This window comes from Dendrobates tinctorius, unplaced genomic scaffold (assembly GCF_039654945.1).
Source record: "Dendrobates tinctorius isolate UK_male_01 unplaced genomic scaffold, ASM3965494v1 ptg000075l, whole genome shotgun sequence".
Classification (NCBI taxonomy): Eukaryota; Metazoa; Chordata; class Amphibia; order Anura; family Dendrobatidae; genus Dendrobates; species Dendrobates tinctorius.
The window spans coordinates 33,203,747-33,225,456 of NW_027361743.1; the positions used below are offsets into that span (position 1 = coordinate 33,203,747).

General features: G+C 42.6%; 1 protein-coding gene across 2 annotated transcripts in view; it reads left to right on the forward strand.

The window, feature by feature from the left end:
- The window catches only part of MTUS2 (microtubule associated scaffold protein 2), an 876,814-nt gene extending 856,463 nt beyond the window's left edge, over window positions 1–20,351 (forward strand). For both annotated transcript variants that reach the window (XM_073583159.1, XM_073583160.1), the window contains exons 13-15: window positions 2,229–2,348; window positions 6,120–6,217; window positions 19,019–20,351. In XM_073583159.1, coding sequence (XP_073439260.1) covers window positions 2,229–2,348; window positions 6,120–6,217; window positions 19,019–19,229 — 429 coding nt within the window. In that variant the 3' untranslated portion in view covers window positions 19,230–20,351. The remainder of the gene's footprint in view (window positions 1–2,228; window positions 2,349–6,119; window positions 6,218–19,018) is intronic.
- Window positions 20,352–21,710: the final 1,359 nt, after the last annotated feature.

Below are 21,710 nucleotides of genomic sequence, written 5' to 3' on the forward strand. Positions count from 1 at the left end.
TTACTTCAGTTCTGATTAAACCCATGACTTATGTTGGATAATGAATTATAAGGGTTTTTTTTTTTTGCACACAGATTGACTCATTTTACTTCTATATTTCAATGTAGAATACAAAATTGTTGTATAGATTATTGTTATAATCTGGCCACTAGTGATGAGCGAACGTTCTGAGATAAGGTGTTATCCGAGCATGCACGTGTGCTAACTGAAGGTCTTCGGCGCACCCAAAAAATATGTTTGAGTTCCCGTGCCTGTATGTCTTTCGGCTGTTTGACAGCAGTAACACATGCAGGGATTGCGTGTTTGTTAGGCAATCCCTGCATGTGTCAGCTGAAAGACATACAGGCACGGGAACTAGAAAATATTTTTCAAGCGCGCCGAAGACACTCAGTTCACTATTGGTCACATACACTACAGCTATCTATCGGCTACATCACTGTCTGACCAGCCCAACCGATAAACATGGAGAAAGGGAAAGTCTGGTGCTGTCACATCCCTTCTCCTAACATCATATCTAAAAGGTTCTACAAACAGATCAGCCTTTGGGCATCACAAAATCCAGTTGCTCATTTCTTTTCTCCGAAAAATCTTTCAATAGAGGACAGTCTTGAGGGCCCTCCAAAGATTCCTCCAAAATTGATGGCTTTGACTTTTATCTATGAGAGGAGTATAAGGCTGAGTTCACACGTGGCGTTTTTTTGCGTTTCCGCGGCGGTTTTAACCACGCGATTTTGCCGCGAAAACGCGAAAAATAAGCATCCCATGCATTCCTATGGGATTCCGCAATGCTGTGCTAATGCTGCGGTTTTTACCGCGGCGGAATCTCTTCGCGGTAAAAGCCGCAGCATGTTCATTAATTTGCGGAATCGCGGCGATCCCGCACCCATAGGAATGCATTGTTCCGCTTACTTCCCGCATGTGGCTGTGCACACCATGCGGAAAGTAAGCAGAACATTTGCGAATGGTACCCACGGTCCGGAGGAGAGGAGACTGTCCTCCGGGCTTTGGGTACCATATCCCTGTAAAAAATAGAATAAAAAATAAAAAATATTGTTATTCTTACTTTCCGACGTCCCACACAGACTTCCCGCCTCTCTCCACGCTCCCGGTCCCAGTAATCCTTTGCGAAAATGCCCGCGATGGCGTCCGTTCTCGCGGGATCGTGAAGTCTCGCGGTCATTCGTGCGACGTCATCGCGAATTACCGGGAGACATCGCGATCCCGCGAGAACGGACGTCATCGTGGGCAATTTCGCAAAGGATTACTGGGAACGCCTGCGCGGGACGCCGGAAGGTAAGAATAACACCATTTTTTATTTTTTTTTACATTTTATCTTTTACTACTGATGCTGCATAGGCAGCCTCAAAAGTTAAAAGTTGGTCACACTTGTCAAACACTATGTTTGACGAGTGTGACCAACCTGTCAATCAGTTCTCCAAGCGATGCTACAGATCGCTTGGAGAACGCTAGCATTTTGCAAGCTAATTACTCTTGCAAAATGCTAGTTTTTCCGCGGGAAAATCGCGGGAATTTAAAATGCTATTTTCCCGCGGAATGGAATTCCGGAATTCTCGCGGTAATTTCCGCGAGAGTTCCAGTACGTGTGCACTTAGCCTAAGAATATTTATCGGGGGTCATATGGAAAATACCCAAATATTCCAGCTGTTGATTCCTTCTTTTATATTAAAGAAGCTCTCCTCCTGCCATGAAAGTTTTTATCCTCTTAATATATTACAATTATCGTATTATACAGCACTGTGTACTTACAATTGCTCATCTTGACTTTCAACACCGAAAAAATTATTCTCTTTTCGATTAGATCTATGATATCACATGATTAATAACTGACTAGCTGAATCATTCTAAGCTCTATGTAGAATCAGGAGGTCAATTCTCCCTGCATGACTAATGAGTCACTGAAAATGTCAATGGCGGGGGGGAGGAGGGACCAGCTAGGTCAGGAGGTTAAGAGGGAAATTATTTATACCGGGACAATGAAACATCCTGTTTCTACATAGAGCAGAGAAAAGAGAAGAATTATCTGGGTAGAAAGCCAGAATGAGCAATTGTAAGTACACAGTGCTGTATAATATGATGACTGCATATATTAAGAGGATAAACATGTTGATGGGAGGAGGAGGAGTGTTTCTTTAAGTATATAAAGCACGTGTATTATATGCCGCATTCACACTTTATTGCTAACACTACCTAAAATTCCTGTCTTGCAGATTGCTCTGGCTCCATACCGGCATTTAGATGACGACTTAATCAGCATTAAACAAGTCTTAGAGATGAAAAACCAGTTAATCCATGAGCAGGAAAAGAGGATAATGGAACTGGAAAAGCTGGTGAGTTTTTTTTACAAGAGCACATTTAGGAAATTTAGTACATAACATTAGATTTTTTTCTTGGGTTACATCCAAAGTGATCCTCCCCTTGTGCCAGAAACAGTAATTGATAACGGGATGGTTACTTCTGAAATACACCTTCTCCTATACCGTATACAGGACTCACAGGGAAAATGATGGAACTCTACTCTATCCTGGACATTTTGGAAAGAAAATGTCTTTGTTTAGCATTTGCACTTTTATATTTAAAACTTTCACACAAATTTATCATTTTGTTCGGCTTCTAGGTCCTGCAAACCCAGTGGGTGCATTTTAGACCATGGATCCATGCAGTATATAAACAGGCTGTGCCTACTAGAGGGACAGATGCTCAGCATTACCTTCACAAACCTTTAGCTTATATACAGTTGCAATCAAAAATATTTGCACCCTCCCCTTCCATTGCAGTTCAGGTTTATTAGCCAATGTTTCTGCTGTTTGCAATGATTCAATAGAGAACAATGTAAATCATTCAATGCAACTAGTATAACAGGTGGTTTCTCAGTTTTTGACTGCTGCAGTCTCAGAATTATTCATCCCCTTCATGACAAGCAGCTTTAGTACTTAGTAAAGCCCTTTGGTGGTTATAACCTGCTGCAAAGGCGATGCATAACCAGACACCTGCTTCTGGCAGAATTCCTGGTGAATAGCCTCCAGGTCACTAACATTCTTGGGTTTGCATCTTGCTACCACTCCCTACAAATCCCACAAAAGATTTTCTATGAGGTTTAAGTCAGGCAATATTCCAGAACCTTTTCTGAAACCAAGCTTTGGTGAACTTTGAGATATACTTGGGATAAATGACCTGTTTGAAGATCCAATAACACCCAAGCTTTGGCTTTCTCACCGAAGATAGGTATATTTTTTTCCAAAGATTTCTGGATGTTAGACTGAATCAGTCTTGCTTTCCACACACTGTATAGGTTTCCAGCAAAGCATCCCAAGAGCACTATCAAACCACCACCATGCTTCTCTCTAGGCATGGTGCATTTTTCAGCAAATGCTTCATTCTTCTCTAGACAATACTGCTGATCCATAGACCTTAAAATTTCCAGTTTTGTTTCATCGCTCCTCGGAAAATAATCCCAAAAGTTCTATACTTTTAACAAGCGTTGCACGCACAGTATAATGCTCCCATCGTATGTGGTAACTGACACAATTTAAAAAAATAAACAAACTACTCCCCTCTCCATCCAGTGTGTGGACTGATGCTCTACACAGCCAGCGCAAGCTGGTAATATCATTGAGCCTGCTTTGCTGAGATTCTTGTACATTGGCTGAATGATGGAGTAGGGAATCCATAGCTTCCTGTTCCACCATTGTATTTAGCTGTCTAATAGCGACATGCCACTGCTCTTTGGTCAGTAGAAGAGCAACTCTTGGAGTTAGGGCAAGGAGACCTACACCACTGCTCTTCGGTCAGTAGAAGAGTAAATCTTGGAGTTTGGGCATGGAGACCTATACCACTGCTCTTCGGTCAGTAGAAGAGTAACTCTTGGAGTTTGGGCATGGAGACCTACACCACTGCTCTTTGGTCAGTAGAAGAGTAACTCTTGAAGTTTGGGCATGGAGACCTATACCACTGCTCTTCGGTCAGTAGAAGAGTAACTCTTGGAGTTTGGGCATGGAGACCTACACCACTGCTCTTTGGTCAGTAGAAGAGTAACTCTTGAAGTTTGGGCATGGAGACCTATACCACTGCTCTTGGTCAGTAGAAGAGTAAATCTTGGATTTTTGGCATGGAGACCTACACCACTGCTCTTGGTCAGTAGAAGAGTAACTCTTGGAGTTTGGGAATGGAGACCTACAGTGTTTAGTATGCTTTTCATTGTGCAAACTGAAACCTCAGTACCTGCTGCAACCAAATCTTGCTGCAGGTTTTCTGCAGTCATTGTAGGGTCTATCAGCACCTGTCCAATCAGGGACCTGATTGAAACCAGTGAGCGCATTCTCTTTCTGCCACATCCAGGCGATGGAGTCAGTGTTCCAGTAACTTGAGAACTTTGCTTCCAACTGTATCTCTAGGAAAATGCAATGACTTTACTATCTTTTTATATCCTTTACCTCCTTTGTGTAAGGTACTGATCTCTTCTCTTACCATTATAAACTACAAACTTGCCATATTTCTAACATGGAAGGCCAGGTATGATGTGTATTATCTCAAGCACACCTGATGCACCTCACACGTGATTCATTTTATTGAATGCATCTTTTGTGCTTGAGACAACACCTGATTTGCAAATGTGTCCTCTTATGAGAGATTCTGTTCAGAGGATGACTAATTTGAAGACTGCAGTAGTCAGTAATAGTGGCATTTTGTGCCTAATTTGGAGAAATCACTCGTTATATTAGTTGTTGTCAGCGATTTACATTGTTCTTGTTTCATTAATTTATTTCAAACAGAGGAACATTTATAAATTTTGTTAATAAACCAAATTTTTCATGGTGGTTGTGTAATTTTGATTTCAGCTGCAGAAACATACTGGAATCTCCCTTCTCTTTGTGGTCTATTAGGGGTGAGAACACTTTTTGTTTAGTGGTGCGTTTTTCGGATGGGTGATTTGGGTGTTGAATGTTTAGTAAAATATCAGCCAAGTCAGGCTAATTAGATGAATATTTGCTTTGCAATGGGCCGAAGTTATCAAAGCTTCTACAGCAGGATTCTGGCGTAAACCGCTTTGAAAATTCGCATTATTTAAAATCAGCTTTAGGCTAAATGATGTGATTTTTGGCATTCTACCGTGATCTAGGCCAGGTCTGGAAAAGAGGGTAGAGCTAGGTGGCACATGGGCATGCGGCCACTGCTCATCAAGTTCACTATCCCACAAATCTTATTCCAGCAGGGACTAGAGTAAGATTTGTGGCGAGGCAGAGGAGTATGCCACTCGTCTGACAATTAGAGGAGTACGCCTCTCCTCTTCATGAACCAGGAGCGTCTGACTCCAACACGCCTTCACATCAAGATCAGCGTGAGCAGCGCCGGTCATGATGAATCGAGCCCTCTGTCATAACATAGCAAAATCCTTTTTTCCATTTATTCTGGGAGCAGCAAGCATGATGTAGGGGCAGAAACCCTGATTCCAGTGATGTCTCACATAATGGGTTGTTGCAGTTTGAATAAAACAAGTATTTTATCAGCAAGAGACAAGTTGCCTTGTGCCATGTAATCCTCCTGTTCTGTGTAACTCCGCCCCACCTCTAATTGGCAGCTTTCTGCCTATGAACAGTGTACACAGGAAGCTGCCAATCAGTGGTGTGGGTAGGGTTATACAGAGCTCACCATTCAGAGAACTGCTAGATCTGCAGCAGTAATTGTATCAAAATAACAGCATCCAGCCCAGTAAGTGACACATTGCTGGAATCGGGGTCTCTGTCCCTACATAATGCTGCTTTCAGGTTATATAGCCAAAGCCTGGTGACAGATTCCCGTTAAAATTGCAGTGTATGGACTTTCCTAGTTGAATCAGTAGTTTCATTCTTAGCGTAAAACTAAAAGATGGAATTGTTCTTTCCCATTGATTACATTATACAGTTAACAATCTACACATAATATATATATTTAGGCATATGCAAAATCATTGTCCTTTTGAGACACTAGAATCAACTTCGGTCTAATTTTTGCTTACTTCCCAACATTTCCAAAAGAAAATTAGAAAATGCATAAGTTCTCTTTAGATAATTGCACAATATAAGCTTTATTGTAATGACTTGTTAATATTGTTCCATTTATAGGCTGAAATAAATGTTGTCTTGGAAGAAAGAATACAGGTTCTTCAGCAGCAGAATGAAGACATGAGGGCCCGCATCGATCAGAATGTTGCAGTTACCAGGTTAGATCTCTCAAGAATCACCCAATTCTGAGATTTTTTTTAAGTTAAATATTAACCCCTTAGTGACAAAGCCAATTTTGGTGTTAATGACCAAGCCCACTTGGTCATTACAGGCACATCTCCACTAGTAAGCTGTGGGCTTGATGTCACCAGACAATACAGAGGTGACATCATTCCCACAAATATGAAACCCATTTGCCACGCCACAGGGCAAGTGGGAAGAGCTGGGTGATGTGCCAGAATAGGTGCATTTAATAGATGTGCCTTTTCTGGGATGCTTTGGGCTGCTATTTTTAGGCTGGGGGTCAATATCCATGACCCCTTACCAGCCTGAGAATGCTAGCCCCCAGCTGTCAGTTTTAGCTTGGCTGGCTGTCAAAAACTTGGGAACCCCACGCCGTTTTTTAAAATTATTTACTCAAAGAGAACATGTCACCTGTTTTGGCCGCTATAAGATACGGCCATTGCCTTTCAGGGCTTATCTACAGCATTCTATAATGCTGTAGATAAGCCCCCGGTCCGACCTGCAAGATAAGAAAAATAAGTTTTATTATACTCACCTGGGGGGGCGGTCCGATGCCGTCCGGTCCAATGGGTGTCGCAGGTCCGGGTCCGGCACCACCCATCTTCTTGCGATGCCGCCCTCCTGCTTGCTTCCTCGCTCCCGCCATTGTGCTCCTGTGCAGGTGTACTTCTCTGCCCTGTTGAGGGCAGAGCAAAGAACTGCAGTGCACAGGCGCTGGGAAAGGTCAGAGAGGCCCAGCGCCTGCGTAATGCAGTACTTTGCTCTGCCCTCAACAGGGCAGAGAAGTATGCCTGTGCAGAAGTGCGATGCCCGGAGCGATGAAGCAAGCAGGAGGGCGGCATCACAAGAAGAGGCGCCGGACCCGGATCTGTGACACCCATCGGACCGGACCGCATCGGACTGCACCCTCGGATGAGTATAATAAAACTTATTTTTTTTTATCTTGCAGGTCGGGCGGGGTCTTATCTACAGCATTATAAAATGCTGTAGATGAGCCCTAATAGGCAGTGGCCTCATTTTATAGCAGCCAAAACAGATGACAGGTGCACTTTAAATAATTTCAAAGAGCATGGGGTCCCCTCTATTCTTGATAACCAGCTTTGCTGAAGCTGACAGCTGAGGTTTGGAGCCAGCAGCTGTCAGTTTTGCTTGGCTGGTTATAGAAAATACAGGGGAACCTGTGCCAAATTTTTTTATGTATTTATTTATAGCGCAAGCAGCGGGTGATGAATACTCCCATCAGCAGCTCCTGCTCTCATTGTTATTAGTGGCAGCAGGTGGAGGCTGATGGGAGTAATAGTCGCAAAAGCCGTTGCCTGCTCTCATTGTTATTACTTGAATTTAAATCTCAACATTCTACGCTGCCTGCGCTCATCGCCGACAGAGCAGGGGGGAATGATTACAGCCATCTTCTGCACCCGGGACCGGGGAACAGCACTTACTGTACCGCTGCTTGCATTTCACACGGATGACATCCCTGTGTGTCAACCGTGTGCACGTGTGCAGGACGTTTGGCGGCCTGTGCTACTGGTAAAAACAGGCATGTCAGCTTGTTTTGACCACGGACACACGGTCTGTGGAATCACACTGACATGTGCATAGACCCATTCACTAACTTCAGAAAGAGGCCTTAGGCTGTGGCTTCACGGTGACATTTGTCTCATAACAAAAACATCTGTGCAACTTTTCTGTGACCATTTTAAAGCTCTGATTTTGCTGTTAAATAAAGCAGCCAAGTTGAAGTCCATAGCAAGTGAATCATTTTCAACTTGCAGCAGAAAATCCAATTCATTTGGAGCAAACGCTACTCTCACATGTGATGTTGTAATATTACACTACGATTTCACTGTCGCTTGACAAATTTCTCCTTGTAGTCCTAACCTTAGGCAGGGGTCACACGAGCTTATAATACGGCCGAGTACTATGAGATAAAACATTGCACAGTGCTTGGCCCACTGTTATACAATGGGGCAGATCACATCTGCGATTATTTTCTCATGCCGGTTCGGCAGCATGCTGCGATTGGCAGTGAGACTCGGATCACGCGCACCCATGCAAGTCTACGGGTGCGAGTGAAACGGCAGACTGCACTCAAATGACACCCCAGTGTCTCCGTCTCCTCTGCACTTGTGCTGCGAATCTCTCATGCGAGCGGATCAGAGCAGAGAGTACCGACACTTTTTTTTACAGCAGAGCAGGAGCCGTGGATCATCGGCATCTTGCATCGGATGCTAAACACTCATGTGATTCCAGCCGTCCACTGACAAAGCCTCGTCCGAGTTATACGCCTTTGTGAGCGAGCCCTAAAACTGTCATTGTTGGAAACTAAAGGAGTCGTCCCTATCCTCCCCAGGTCCAACACTTCACAAACTTTCCACTACACATTCCCTGTAACATATATTTGTGTAAATTTAGGTTTCTCCCATGTGCCACCTCCTGATCTGTAATATATCCAGTCCACATGGCGTGGACCTCTGCTATCTTCTGCCACCAAAACTTTGTATGCGCTCCACCACCCATCCTTCCTAATGAGAATGTCTCCTTATCTGTGCATGCCTGCTACAGTGTTTGTCAGCTATTGTACATGTGACAATTTCTACCTCCCGTTACATAACATGTTATATAATGTTTCGTTCTTCCATGTAACATATGTGAACAAAAAAAAAGCAATTTTCTGCAGTGCGGCTATCACTTGATGTTGTCATCCTAGCAATAGATAATTGGTTTTGAGTGTTTAGTTAGACGTCATTCCAGGGGTCTACACTGCTCCCCAAATATTTTTTCAAATTGATCAGGGTGAGCCAACTTGTGCAAAATGGATGAGGACTAGGACTTCTTGGGTCCAGCAATGGAAATAAATCTGAGCACCCAACCTCTATATGGAATATACATCGCATGCTGGTGTTTTCATCGCATACACAGAATATATCTCTAAGGCCGGGGTCTCGCCACCATGTTTTTTCACATCTGAGAGAATCGGGCCAATTTTGCAAATAATACTCTGATCAATCTCGTGTGATGTGATTATTCTCAGATATGAAGAAGATGAAAAAAAAAAAAATGTCTTCATTTTCTCCATTCTGTCAGTCCATGAAAATCGGACTGTACTCTGATGTCATCCGATATTTTCCATGGACTCATTGCATGGCCAAATATCGGATGCAAATCGGTCATGATGCGATTTTTTTTCTCCCTTTGACGGACTCTCTCTGGGGAAAATATTGGATATCTGCACGGCCCCATAGAATAACATTGGTTAGAGTACGATCCGATGTTTTGTCAGATTGCACTTGGACCAAAATACGGTCGTCTGCACGAGCCCTAATAGGGTCTAATAAGCTACTCATTAATTAACACATCAGTACATAATGGCAACATATTGGCTCCAAATGGGGTGGCATAAAAAATCCTAAAATAACTGGCATTAACCTGCTAATTTCTTCACTCGTTCTCTGCCACCACTGGTCGTCCTGCCAGTCTTTGTGAACTGCCTGGAAATGTTTGACATCAATTGTGTATGGCCTCAGTAGTGATGATAGCATAGTCAGAGCATGGCTGCTTCTCCTAATGATTGGCTGCAGCGGTCATGTGCGCATACAGTTGGAATGTCCAGTCTTCCCTACAGTTTACTAACACCTGATGGAACCATCAGATCGGTGGTACGGGAACGGAGGAAGAATTAGCGGGTGAGTATGTTATTTGCACACAAAGATTTCAAGTCAACCTCTGGCATGTTACGCTCTGCCAGCTTTTTGAAAAGTGGTTGCCTCTCAGTCAGGGAATGACCAAGCTTGCCGACAAAATTCATCATAATTTATTCCACAAAAGTGGCCAGCCTTTGGCTCGCACACAGTTCTGGGTGATGCCCACGTGATACATTAGGCCATTGTTTGGTAGGAATTGGGAGTCAAGATATTTAACTGTGCAAAAAACAATTGGCAAAGCGCTATTTTCTGCCTCCTGGTTGACATAAGTATAGGTCAGCGGATGACCAGAGGCACGTGCTCATGGAGCCAACAAGCCACCTAACTCCATACGGAAATACCATGAGACAAGGCAGCAAACCAAACCTATTCCCAGCATGTAAGAAACCCTGGGTATGGGATAATTTTAGTATATGTAATTGCAACAAATATTTATGAAGGTGATTGTTCATATCATTTAATATTTTACAACTTTTTTATAATATTGTTCCTGTATCAATAACCGTTTCCAGGATCTCTGCTTACAGTCGTTCAATAAGATCCTTTACACAAATTTTCACATTGCACATTTATATCCAGTAGATATATTTAGATAAGAATCATATCTATGGTAAAAATATGGAATATAAATTGACATGCTGAGGACTTAAAATAAGGCACCACAGATCAGTTTCTGGCAAGGAAAATATCATCTGTTTTGCCTCTTCTGTAAAATGATGCTCCCATGTAATTCCAGAATTGCATATTGGATAAATAATACTAATCCTATAGTTGGTAAAGGGTTAAATAAACACCACACAGTAAGAATAAAGTACTTTAATGAAATCATACACCGCACAGTTTTGCCATTTTTACTATACTGCTAATCCAAGTGCCGCCCTCTATCTCCTGCAAAAAAATTAAAACAATAAACCAACAATACACCATACCTGTCCGATGTTCAGTCCCACGGCGTTATCCATATCTGAGGAATGTACAGTTTACAGCCAGAGCGTTGCTAATGCGACCGCTCCGGCTGTAAACTACTGGGGAAAGAATGAGAAGCAGCTGGTGCAGGCTCAGTAACTAGCGGTGACATCACTGAGTCTGTGCTCGCTGCCGGCATGAACTGTGACCTCAGGACCGTGGGAGAATGCAAGTGATGAGGTCACGGCAGTTCAAGCTCTGTCACAGTGAGGTCAATTGCATTCTCCCACAGTCCTGAGTTAACAGCAGGTCAGTTTTTCATTCATTCATTCTCCTCTGATCACGGTAGAGCAGGGGAGAATGGATGAAAGCCATGTTCAGCACCTGCTGCTGGGGAACAGCGCTTACAGTAGCGCTTCTTTCCCAGCGGCCATCCGTGTGGTACTGATGCGGCACACGGTTGCCACACGTGTGTCGCACGAAGTACACACTACGAACACTGATATCTCCGGTACCGGTTTTTCTGGTACCAGAAATATCAGGAATCAGGATGTGTTAAACCGGCCTAACCTAGTGCAAGTTTATCAGTGTGTGAGATATAATGGTATAGCTGTGACCTCCTGGTCTAACCTCCTGCATGATTAGAAAGTAAAAATGACTAAGGCTGACTTCACACTTGCGTTGTGTAGCGCTGCGGATGGCAGCCTACTTCCTTCTTTTTTCCTCCGTTAAACCCCGCCCACTGTCGCACCTCTTCCTTCAGCTCCACCTATGTCTGCATGCATCCTGCGTACCTATCTTTAACATTGGGTATGCAGGCCATGCGGATGTATGCTGACGCATCTGCATGCGTCGTTTTGACGCTGCGCCGAATGCAACATGTTGCATTTGCATAATTCTTTCCAATGTTAAAAATAGGTGCACAGGACGCATGCAGACGTAGGCGGAGCTGAAGGAAGAGGTGCAGCAGTGGGCGGGGCTTAACGGAGGAAGAAATAAGGAAGTAGGCTGCCATCCGCAGCACTACACAACGAAAGTGTGAAGCTAGCCTATGAATGCTTTCACATTGCATTCAGGCACCCGTTTGATGGCCCCATCAGGGCTTGCATCCAAACCTCTCTCAAAACGAGATTCGGACGTATGCGTGATGGGGTCATAGACTATAATGATGTCGACAGAGCAAGTGTAGCCTCCAATAGGCATATGCACCCTCAAATGATGCATGGCAGAGCGCGTGTTTGCTCTGCCAGCACCATTATATTCTATGTTGGCACACACATACGAATCCCATTTTGCAGAGGGTTCAAATGCAAGCCATGATGGGGCCAACAAAATGGTGCTTCAACGCAATATGAAAGCACCCTAACACCTTTCAGATAAGGTCCCTGTCACGGAAGGTGAAGTACAACTGAGTTTAGCTGTGCCAAATTACAAATCCTTCTATCAACTCTCTTTCTCTCTTAGAATGGTTACCTATGCTGTAGTGAACCTTCCCCATACTTTGTCTGGAGATGAAAACTCAGTGTGTCAGAATAACACTTATGATATGACTGTTGTGCTCAACTTTTACTCTGTCTGCAATAAGATCAGAGCAGGGTCTCATTACATCTCACACTAGATTAGTCCAGAACAGACAGGCTGCTCCTGTGAGATGTAATGACTGCCCCATCTCACTGCAGAGGAAGTACAAGTTTCTTGATCACAACAGACACAATTGTAATTACTAACTCAGTATTCAGGAGAGCTGAGAAAAGGGTTTGTAATATGAAACCTTTAACCTCAGCTCCACTGCCCCCATCATGACTCTTGCAGAAGATCAGAGCTGTATCATTACATCTTGCACACTGAGAAATCTGTTCTAAGCTGTTGTGGGAACGTGTTCTTCTTTCCTTTGAGTGTTGCTCCCTGCTTTGGATTGGTCTGCATCATACAGGGAGAAGAAGTATACATCCCCAGTGAAAACTGTCTGATAATACCCACTTGGCCTGAAAGAAAAGTTTGCAAAAAGATAGCAACAATAAAAAGGAGCAGCACTCACCCTTGGTATGTGAATTAACAGCACTTTATTTGGTCGTCACATGAGGAGAGGAGACATAGAAGAATGATTGAGCGATAGCTGTTTCGCCTAAATACGCCTCTTCTGGAAAAAGCCAGAAGTGTAGTTTACATGAAACAGCTGTCACTCAGCCATTCTTCTATGTCTCCTTTCTTTATGTGACGACCAAATAAATTGCTGTTATTTCAGATAATCATGGTGAGTACCACCCCTTATCCATTGTTTCTATTATTAACACTGTCTCCTTTTTGGGCTGAGCACCAGATCTGGTTCTGCACTTATTTCTTTTGGCACATGGTGCTTCGAGACCAAATTTCGGACAGATATAGTCACCGTGCTAGCGTTTCTACTTTTTCTTTTTTTATGCACTTAAAAAAAGCTGATTAGATGCCAAATGCCTTAATTGCTAATATTTCTGCAACACAAAGGCAAAATTAAACAAAAAAAACAACTAAGAAAAAACACATTTTACAGCGATCTATAGCCACAATTACATCATGTGTCTGGTGCAACATTAAACATTTGGTGAAAGGTTCTTTTTAATAAACAATTATAGTTAAACTGATGATCACTAGTGTTGAGCATTCCGATACTGCAAATATCGGGTCTCGGCCGATATTCGCTGTATTGGAATTCCGATACCGAGTACCGATATTTTTACAATATCGGATACCGGAATCGGAAGTTCCCATAATGCAATGAGCCAGTGTTGTGGCTGTGATTGGCTGCTGAAATGATGTCATCATGATGCACGGTTTGTGCGGGCCTGCCGGGGGTTTGTGCGAGCCTGCCGGGGGTCTGTGCGGGCTGCCGGGGGTCTGTGCGGGCTGCCGGGGGTCTGTTCGAGCCTGCTGGGGGTCTGTGCGGGCCTGCCGGGGGTCTGTGCGGGCCTGCCGGGGGTCTGTATGGGCCTGCCGGGAGTGTGTTCAAGCTTGCCGGGGGTCTGTGTGGGCTGCCGGGGGTCTGTACGGGCCTGCCGGGGGTCTGTGCGGGCTGCCGGGGGTCTGTGCGGGCTGCCGGGGGTCTGTGCGAGCCTGCTGGGGGTCTGTGCGGGCTGCCGGGGGTCTGTACGGGCCTGTTGGGGGTCTGTATGGGCCTGCCGGGGGTCTGTTCAGGCTGCCGGGGGTCTGTGCGGGCCTGCCGGGGGTCTGTGCGAGCTTGCCGGGGGTCTGTGCGGGCTGCCGGGGGTCTGTGCGGGCCTGCCGGGGGTCTGTACGGGCCTGCCAAAAAAAACCTACATACATACTACATATATACAATATTCATACAACATACATACATGCTACATATATACTACATTCATACAACATACATACATACATACTACATACATACTACATATATACTACATTCATACAACATACATACATACTACATATATACTACATTCATACAACATACATACATACTACATACATACTACATACATGTATGTTGTATGTATATTGTATGAATGTAGTATAAATGTAGTATGTATGTAGCATGTAGTATGTATGTATGTATGTATGTTGTATGAATGTAGTATATATGAAGTATGTATGTAGTATGTGGTATGTATGCTGTATGAATGTAGTATATATGAAGTATGTATGTATGTATGTTGTATGTATGTTGTATGTACAGTGGGGAAAAAAAGTATTTAGTCAGTCAGCAATAGTGCAAGTTCCACCACTTAAAAAGATGAGAGGCGTCTGTAATTTACATCATAGGTAGACCTCAACTATGGAAGACAAACTGAGAAAAAAAAATCCAGAAAATCACATTGTCTGTTTTTTTTTCATTTTATTTGCATATTATGGTGGAAAATAAGTATTTGGTCAGAAACAAGCAATCAAGATTTCTGGCTCTCACAGACCTGTAACTTCTTCTTTAAGAGTCTCCTCTTTCCTCCACTCATTACCTGTAGTAATGGCACCTGTTTAAACTTGTTATCAGTATAAAAAGACACCTGTGCACACCCTCAAACAGTCTGACCCCAAACTCCACTATGGTGAAGACCAAAGAGCTGTCAAAGGACACCAGAAACAAAATTGTAGCCCTGCACCAGGCTGGGAAGACTGAATCTGCAATAGCCAACCAGCTTGAAGTGAAGAAATCAACTGTGGGAGCAATAATTAGAAAATGGAAGACATACAAGACCACTGATAATCTTCCTCGATCTGGTGCTCCACGCAAAATCCCACCCCGTGGGGTCAGAATGATCACAAGAACGGTGAGCAAAAATCGCAGAACCACGCGGGGGGACCTAGTGAATGAACTGCAGAGAGCTGGGACCAATGTAACAAGGCCTACCATAAGTAAAACACTGCGCCACCATGGACTCAGATCCTGCAGTGCCAGATGTGTCCCACTGCTTAAGCCTGTACATGTCCGGGCCCGTCTGAAGTTTGCTAGAGAGCATTTGGATGATCCAGAGGAGTTTTGGGAGAATGTCCTATGGTCTGATGAAACCAAACTGGAACTGTTTGGTAGAAACACAACTTGTCGTGTTTGGAGGAAAAAGAATACTGAGTTGCATCCATCAAACACCATACCTACTGTAAAGCATGGTGGTGGAAACATCATGCTTTGGGGCTGTTTCTCTGCAAAGGGGCCAGGACGACTGATCCGGGTACATGAAAGAATGAATGGGGCCATGTATCGTGAGATTTTGAGTGCAAACCTCCTTCCATCAGCAAGGGCATTGAAGATGAAACATGTCTGGGTCTTTCAACATGACAATGATCCAAAGCACACCGCCAGGGCAACGAAGGAGTGGCTTCGTAAGAAGCATTTCAAGGTCCTGGAGTGGCCTAGCCAGTCTCCAGATCTCAACCCTATAGAAAACCTTTGGAGGGAGTTTAAAGTCCGTGTTGCCAAGCGAAAAGCCAAAAACATCACTGCTCTAGAGGAGATCTGCATGGAGGAATGGGCCAACATACCAACAACAGTGTGTGGCAACCTTGTGAAGACTTACAGAAAACGTTTGACCTCTGTCATTGCCAACAAAGGATATATCACAAAGTATTGAGATGAAATTTTGTTTCTGACCAAATACTTATTTTCCACCATAATATGCAAATAAAATGAAAAAAAAACAGACAATGTGATTTTCTGGATTTTTTTTTCTCAGTTTGTCTCCCATAGTTGAGGTCTACCTATGATGTAAATTACAGACGCCTCTCATCTTTTTAAGTGGTGGAACTTGCACTATTGCTGACTGACTAAATACTTTTTTTCCCCACAGTATGTATGTAGTATGTGGTATGTATGTATGTTGTATGAATGTAGTATATATGAAGTATGTATGTATGTTGTATGAATGTAGTATATATGTAGTATGTATGTTTTTTTTTGTTTTTTTTACATTCAACACATTAGCCGGATGATGGGACTACTACTGTCCCATCATTGGCTAATGTGTCAATCACTTTCATTGTAGCAGGCATAGCCCGATGGGACTTGTAGTCCCATCGGATGATGCCTGCACACACACACAACCCCCGGCAGGCCCGCACAGACCCCCGGCAGCCCGCACAGACCCCCGGCAGGCCCGCACAGACCCCCAAGAGGCACGTACGGACCCCGCCCGCACACACAGACACGCACAGTGTCCACCCAAGCACCACCCACACTCTTCCCCCCTCCCGAACTGGATGTACAAGTGAAGAAAGGGTTTTTTTTAATTCCGATATTTCTGTCCTATTGACTTGAATGGGGTTTCCGGTATCGGAATCGGCGATACCCGATACTTTTTGGGTATCGATCCGATCCAATCCGATCCGATATTTCTCAATATCGGATGGTATCGCTCAACACTAATGATCACTGACAGTGCAATGGGGAGGGAACAACATAGCAAAGTACACATGGGCTGGGCTGTGTTAAAATAATTACAATTTTGAATTATTTTAATATAGATGCGATATATTGTGTAAAGTACTAGTGCTATGTTAATCCTTCATAGGAGTTTCACCATATATATAACATGTCCTAGATATTTCTTTTAATTGCGGCAATATACTGTACATCAAATATCATTACATATACAGTGACATGTAAATGTTTGGGCACCCTGGTCAAAATTACTGTTATTGTGAACAGTTAAGCAACTTGAAGATGAAATGATCTCTAAAAGACCTAAAGTTAAAGATGGCACATTTCCTTTGTATTTTAGGCAAAAAAAACTAAATATATTTTCATATTTTACATTTTACAAAAAGGAAAATGGGCCAATGCAAAAGTTTGGGCGCCCGTGGAGATTTGTGTGATCAGATAACTTTGACAAAGGTTTCAGATCTTAATTAGTCTCTTAGCATTTTGACTTGTTCACTATCGTCGTTAGGAAAGACCAGGTGATGCAAATTTCCCAGCTTTATAAAACCCAGCCTCATCTAACCTTATGCCAAAAATAGCAGCCATGGGTTCTTCTATGCAGCTGCCTACCACTCTGAAAATGAAAATAGAGGAGGCCCACAAAGCTGGAGAAGGCTATAACAAGATACCAATGCCTTTTCAAGTCACGCTTTCCTTAGTTCGAAATGTAATTAAAAAATGTCAGTTAACAGGAACAGTGGAGGTCAAGGTAAGGTCTAGAAGACCAAGCAAAATTTCAGTGAGAGCTGCTAGTAGGATTGCTAGAGAGGCAAATCAGAATCCCAGCTTGACTGCAAAAGACCTTCAGAAATATTTAGCAGACATTGGAGTTGTGGTAAATTGTTCTACTGTTCAGAGACACCTGCACAAATGTGACCTTCATGTTAGAGTCTTCAGGAGAAAACCTCTCCTGTGTCCTCATCATAAAATTCAGCTTCAGAAGTATGCAAAAGAACATCTATACAAGCCTGATGCATTTTGGAAACAAGTCCCATGGACCGATGAGGTTAAAATAGAACTCTTTGGCCGCAATGATCAAAGGTATGTGTGGAGATAAAAGGGCTCAGAATTTCAGGAAAAGTACATCTCGCCAACCATTAAGCATGGGGTTGATCAGTCAAGCTTTGGGGTTGTGTGCAGCCAATGGCAGGGGAACATTTCACGGGTAGAGGGAAGAAAGGATTCAATGACATTTCAACAAATTCATGAATAGATGAAAATCCCTCAAACAAGAATTGAAAGTCTCTTTGCTGGCTATAAAAAGCGTTTAAACTCTGTGATACTTCCAAAAGGGGGTGCTACCAGAAACTAATCATGTAGGATGCCCGTGGCACATTTTTTTTCCTTCTTATAATTTTTAAAATGTAAAACATAAATTATATATATACAGTGTATATATTTGCCTAAAATAAATAAGAAATGTGTCGTCATTAACTTATAGAGATCTTTTTATCTTCAATATGTTTAACTCTTCACAATAACAGTAATTTTGACCAGGGGTACCTAAACTTTTACATGCCACTACAGGTACAGTATATCTTTCTTACTATTAATACAACCAAAAGACCATTTACTTATAAGGCTGACAAAACCGTATTTGATTAAAAGCAGTTACTCGGAATATGTCTGACTGGCCCGCAGTACCCAACCTCACCACGCGTTTCACATGTACAGCTTCCTCAGGGGACGTGGTTTAAGTATCCTCATGGTTTCTTAAGTATCCGGTTAATCCCATCACCTGATTATGATTGAGCCTTTCACAGTGCAGTCTTTGGCACGTACACATCCGAGTCCACAGCTTCCAAAATCCTCCTGTGCTAGTGAATTCCTTTCACATATAACCGAGGACAGGTGTATGATATCTTGCCGCATTACTAGGCATGTGTGGTTGGCATGGAGTCATCAGAGGATGGAGACACAAGCCTGAAACTACGTAGCATATCAGTCACGTGTGAACATGCCCTAACAGTCCTTGTTATCACAGCTGAGCATTGTAACCAATAGTGCACGCGTCTGACTCCTTTTTCTGGAATTAAACAATGTAAGTTTCTATTATATGATGACTACTATAGTTTTTCTGAAAACTAAGATGAACTAATAAAGTGTATAAAAAATGTATTAAAAACCATAATTTCCCCTTTAAACATCATAAGGATATTTTAAAGAAAACTTGGGTTCTGTTCAGGAGCAGAATTTCTTCCATCTCGTGATTAGAGTATAACTTGTCAACTTTATGTTTTTTTTTTATACTTTAGGCAATTATCAGTTGAAAATGCCAACCTACAAGAGAGTGTTGAAAAAGAGAGCAAAGAGAAGAAAAGGTTAAGCCGTACCAATGAGGAACTTGTGTGGAAGCTGCAGTCTGCGGACTCCATGAGTCCTATCAAGTATCCCTCGTCTCCCGTCCATCACTCTACGTCTTCGGGGCCACTGTCACCCTCCAAAGTCTACTCGGCTCAGAGATGACAATCCACGTGACGGACAAGCTCTGGTTTGGTTCCGTTACTCGCAGTGATCAGTCTTTGGATTCCTCTGACTTCATGGAAAACCCAATATCCCTTTTTGGAAGACTCTATAAGAAGGTACAGCGACACCTCTTGTCTTTCACACGAACCTCAAGCCAAGGAAACAAAAAAAATTCCGCTAAAACAATTCCTCAAAAGTCACACCACTGTTTCAGGTCACATACAGTCCAATATGCTGGGGACATGTACAATATGGTGATTGTATACACTTTACGGGCTGATTTGTACATAGAGATGCAATGTACATACCAGAGCTTGTGTATTTTTTGTTTTGTTTTTTTTTTTACGTTGCTGACGTGTTTGATCAGCTGTTTTTTAAGCCGTGCCTCTGTCTTCTACCTGAACGGGACATGTTTCTGTCCATCTCATTTTTACCGCTTATTGTAACAAAGTAACACTAATCTATACAGATGTGAACAAGAAAAAGCGCCTTCCAAACGGTCCCGCGCCATCACCAGCTTCCGACAGGTCAAGGCTGCCTACGCAATAATCCAACGCTTTGCCCGCATGTCAGGCGTTCCTTTCCTCTCTGCGATTTCTTACATGGTTTCGCTGGATTTTTGTCTTCTTTTTTTTCGGATTTCATGTTTTTGACATATAGGCTTTCGCGGCCAATAGGGGGCGCTATGTTATGGCCAAGACCATGAATGGAGAAGCCAGATCTTTGGATGTACATAAGTTAGATACTACCTTCCGATGACTTTTGCTTCCAACATAGACTCTGCCCGTGTTACACGGACCTTGTTACCTTGTATTCCAAGGCACTGTTGTGTTTAGACCTAGACTCTGAATACTCTTCCCTCTGTGTGTAGGAACGTATACTTTTTACATTTTTTTTGTACATTTTTGTAATGCACATGTGAATATAGGACTCTGCCTGCAGATATGCACCCGATTTCTAGTTCGTTTTTATGGGAAGTGTGTGTGTGTGTAAATTTATAGGTAAGCAATGCGCCCACCTGAAAATAATAGGGAGCTAGATAGAAAGATTTATTTTGGAATGTAATATCAATTTATTACAATCATATTATTAAAAAAAAAAACCCTGTATGGGCATTCATTATGTCTTTCTACTAAAGTCGTTGTTTAGATAGCCATGTTTGCTTATGTATAAAATTCACCTTTCCACTGTGATTTAATGCTGCAGGAAGTCTGTCCTGGGTTTATTGCCCCGATGCTATGGTACATGTTCTTCAGTTTAGTAGGTGCAAAGCAAAAGTTGAGGGGTTAAATTAATATAAGCAATAGATAAAGGTTTTAAAGGGAATATGTACAAAGGTTTTTGCTATAGAATCAGAGAACAGCATGATGTAGGCGCACAGAGACTGATTCCAGTGATGTGTCACTTATTGAGCTGCTTGGTGCAGTTTTGGTATAATCCCTGTTTTCTTTGCCAAAAATGAAGCTGAGCTGTGTGTAACCGCGCCCACACCACTGATTGGCTGCTTCTTACACTGTATATTGTCAGCAAGCTGGGGGTGGGGTTACACAGATTAGCTGGACTAGCTTGCATGTGAAACCTAGTCAGGCCGCGATAATCTCCTGCTGATAAAACATTGATTGTATTGAAACTACAACACGTAGACTAGTAAGTGACACATCTTTGGGATCAGGCTCTCATTACTTATATTATGCTGCTCTCAGATTAAATAATAAGAATTTTCTGACAAATACCCTTTAATAGGACATTGTATATAGTTTTGGTTGCAGCTTTTAGTTGCAGTAAAATGTAGGTCGCCATGACCGTAAGGTTTCCCGATACTGAAAAGTTACATAATAATCGCACGAATCCCTAAATTCAGAGTCACAAATAATCCACAGAATTCTCCACTTGTAGGAACATTTGGAAATTTTGCAACAGTCTCATTGACATGAAATGTTATCATAACCATCATATGGGAGATTATTAATGATGCTAATGGTTGCATCATTTCTCTAGCCCGTTAAACATATCAAAATGGACAAGTGACATGATAAAATTTAGGGAAACTTTTTATATTTGACAAACTTTTCTCATTTATGCCACTTCATTATCACTGACTGCCAATAGGCTCTTACAAAATTGTTAAATTAAATGCAAAAAAGTATCCAAAAATTAATAAGTTTCACTCAAGGATACATTACATTTTCATAGTCCGTTTTGCAAAGGAGAATAATTATAGTGGGCGTTGCAATTTTACACGGGCCTTGTAATTTTTGGGGTCCAAAAACATGTCCCATTAGTAGACATGAAAAGACCATTTTGCATTGGAGCCCACGTTTTTCAAGTTACACCTCTGGTTTTACAGCATTTTGCTTTTTAAATCTCTCCTCATTATTTTTTCTTGGAAAATAGACTGAAATATACAGAGCTATCCAATAATAACCCTACACAGAGGAGAAATAGATTGAATGTTGTTGCAAAATGCCCCGACATCTTACA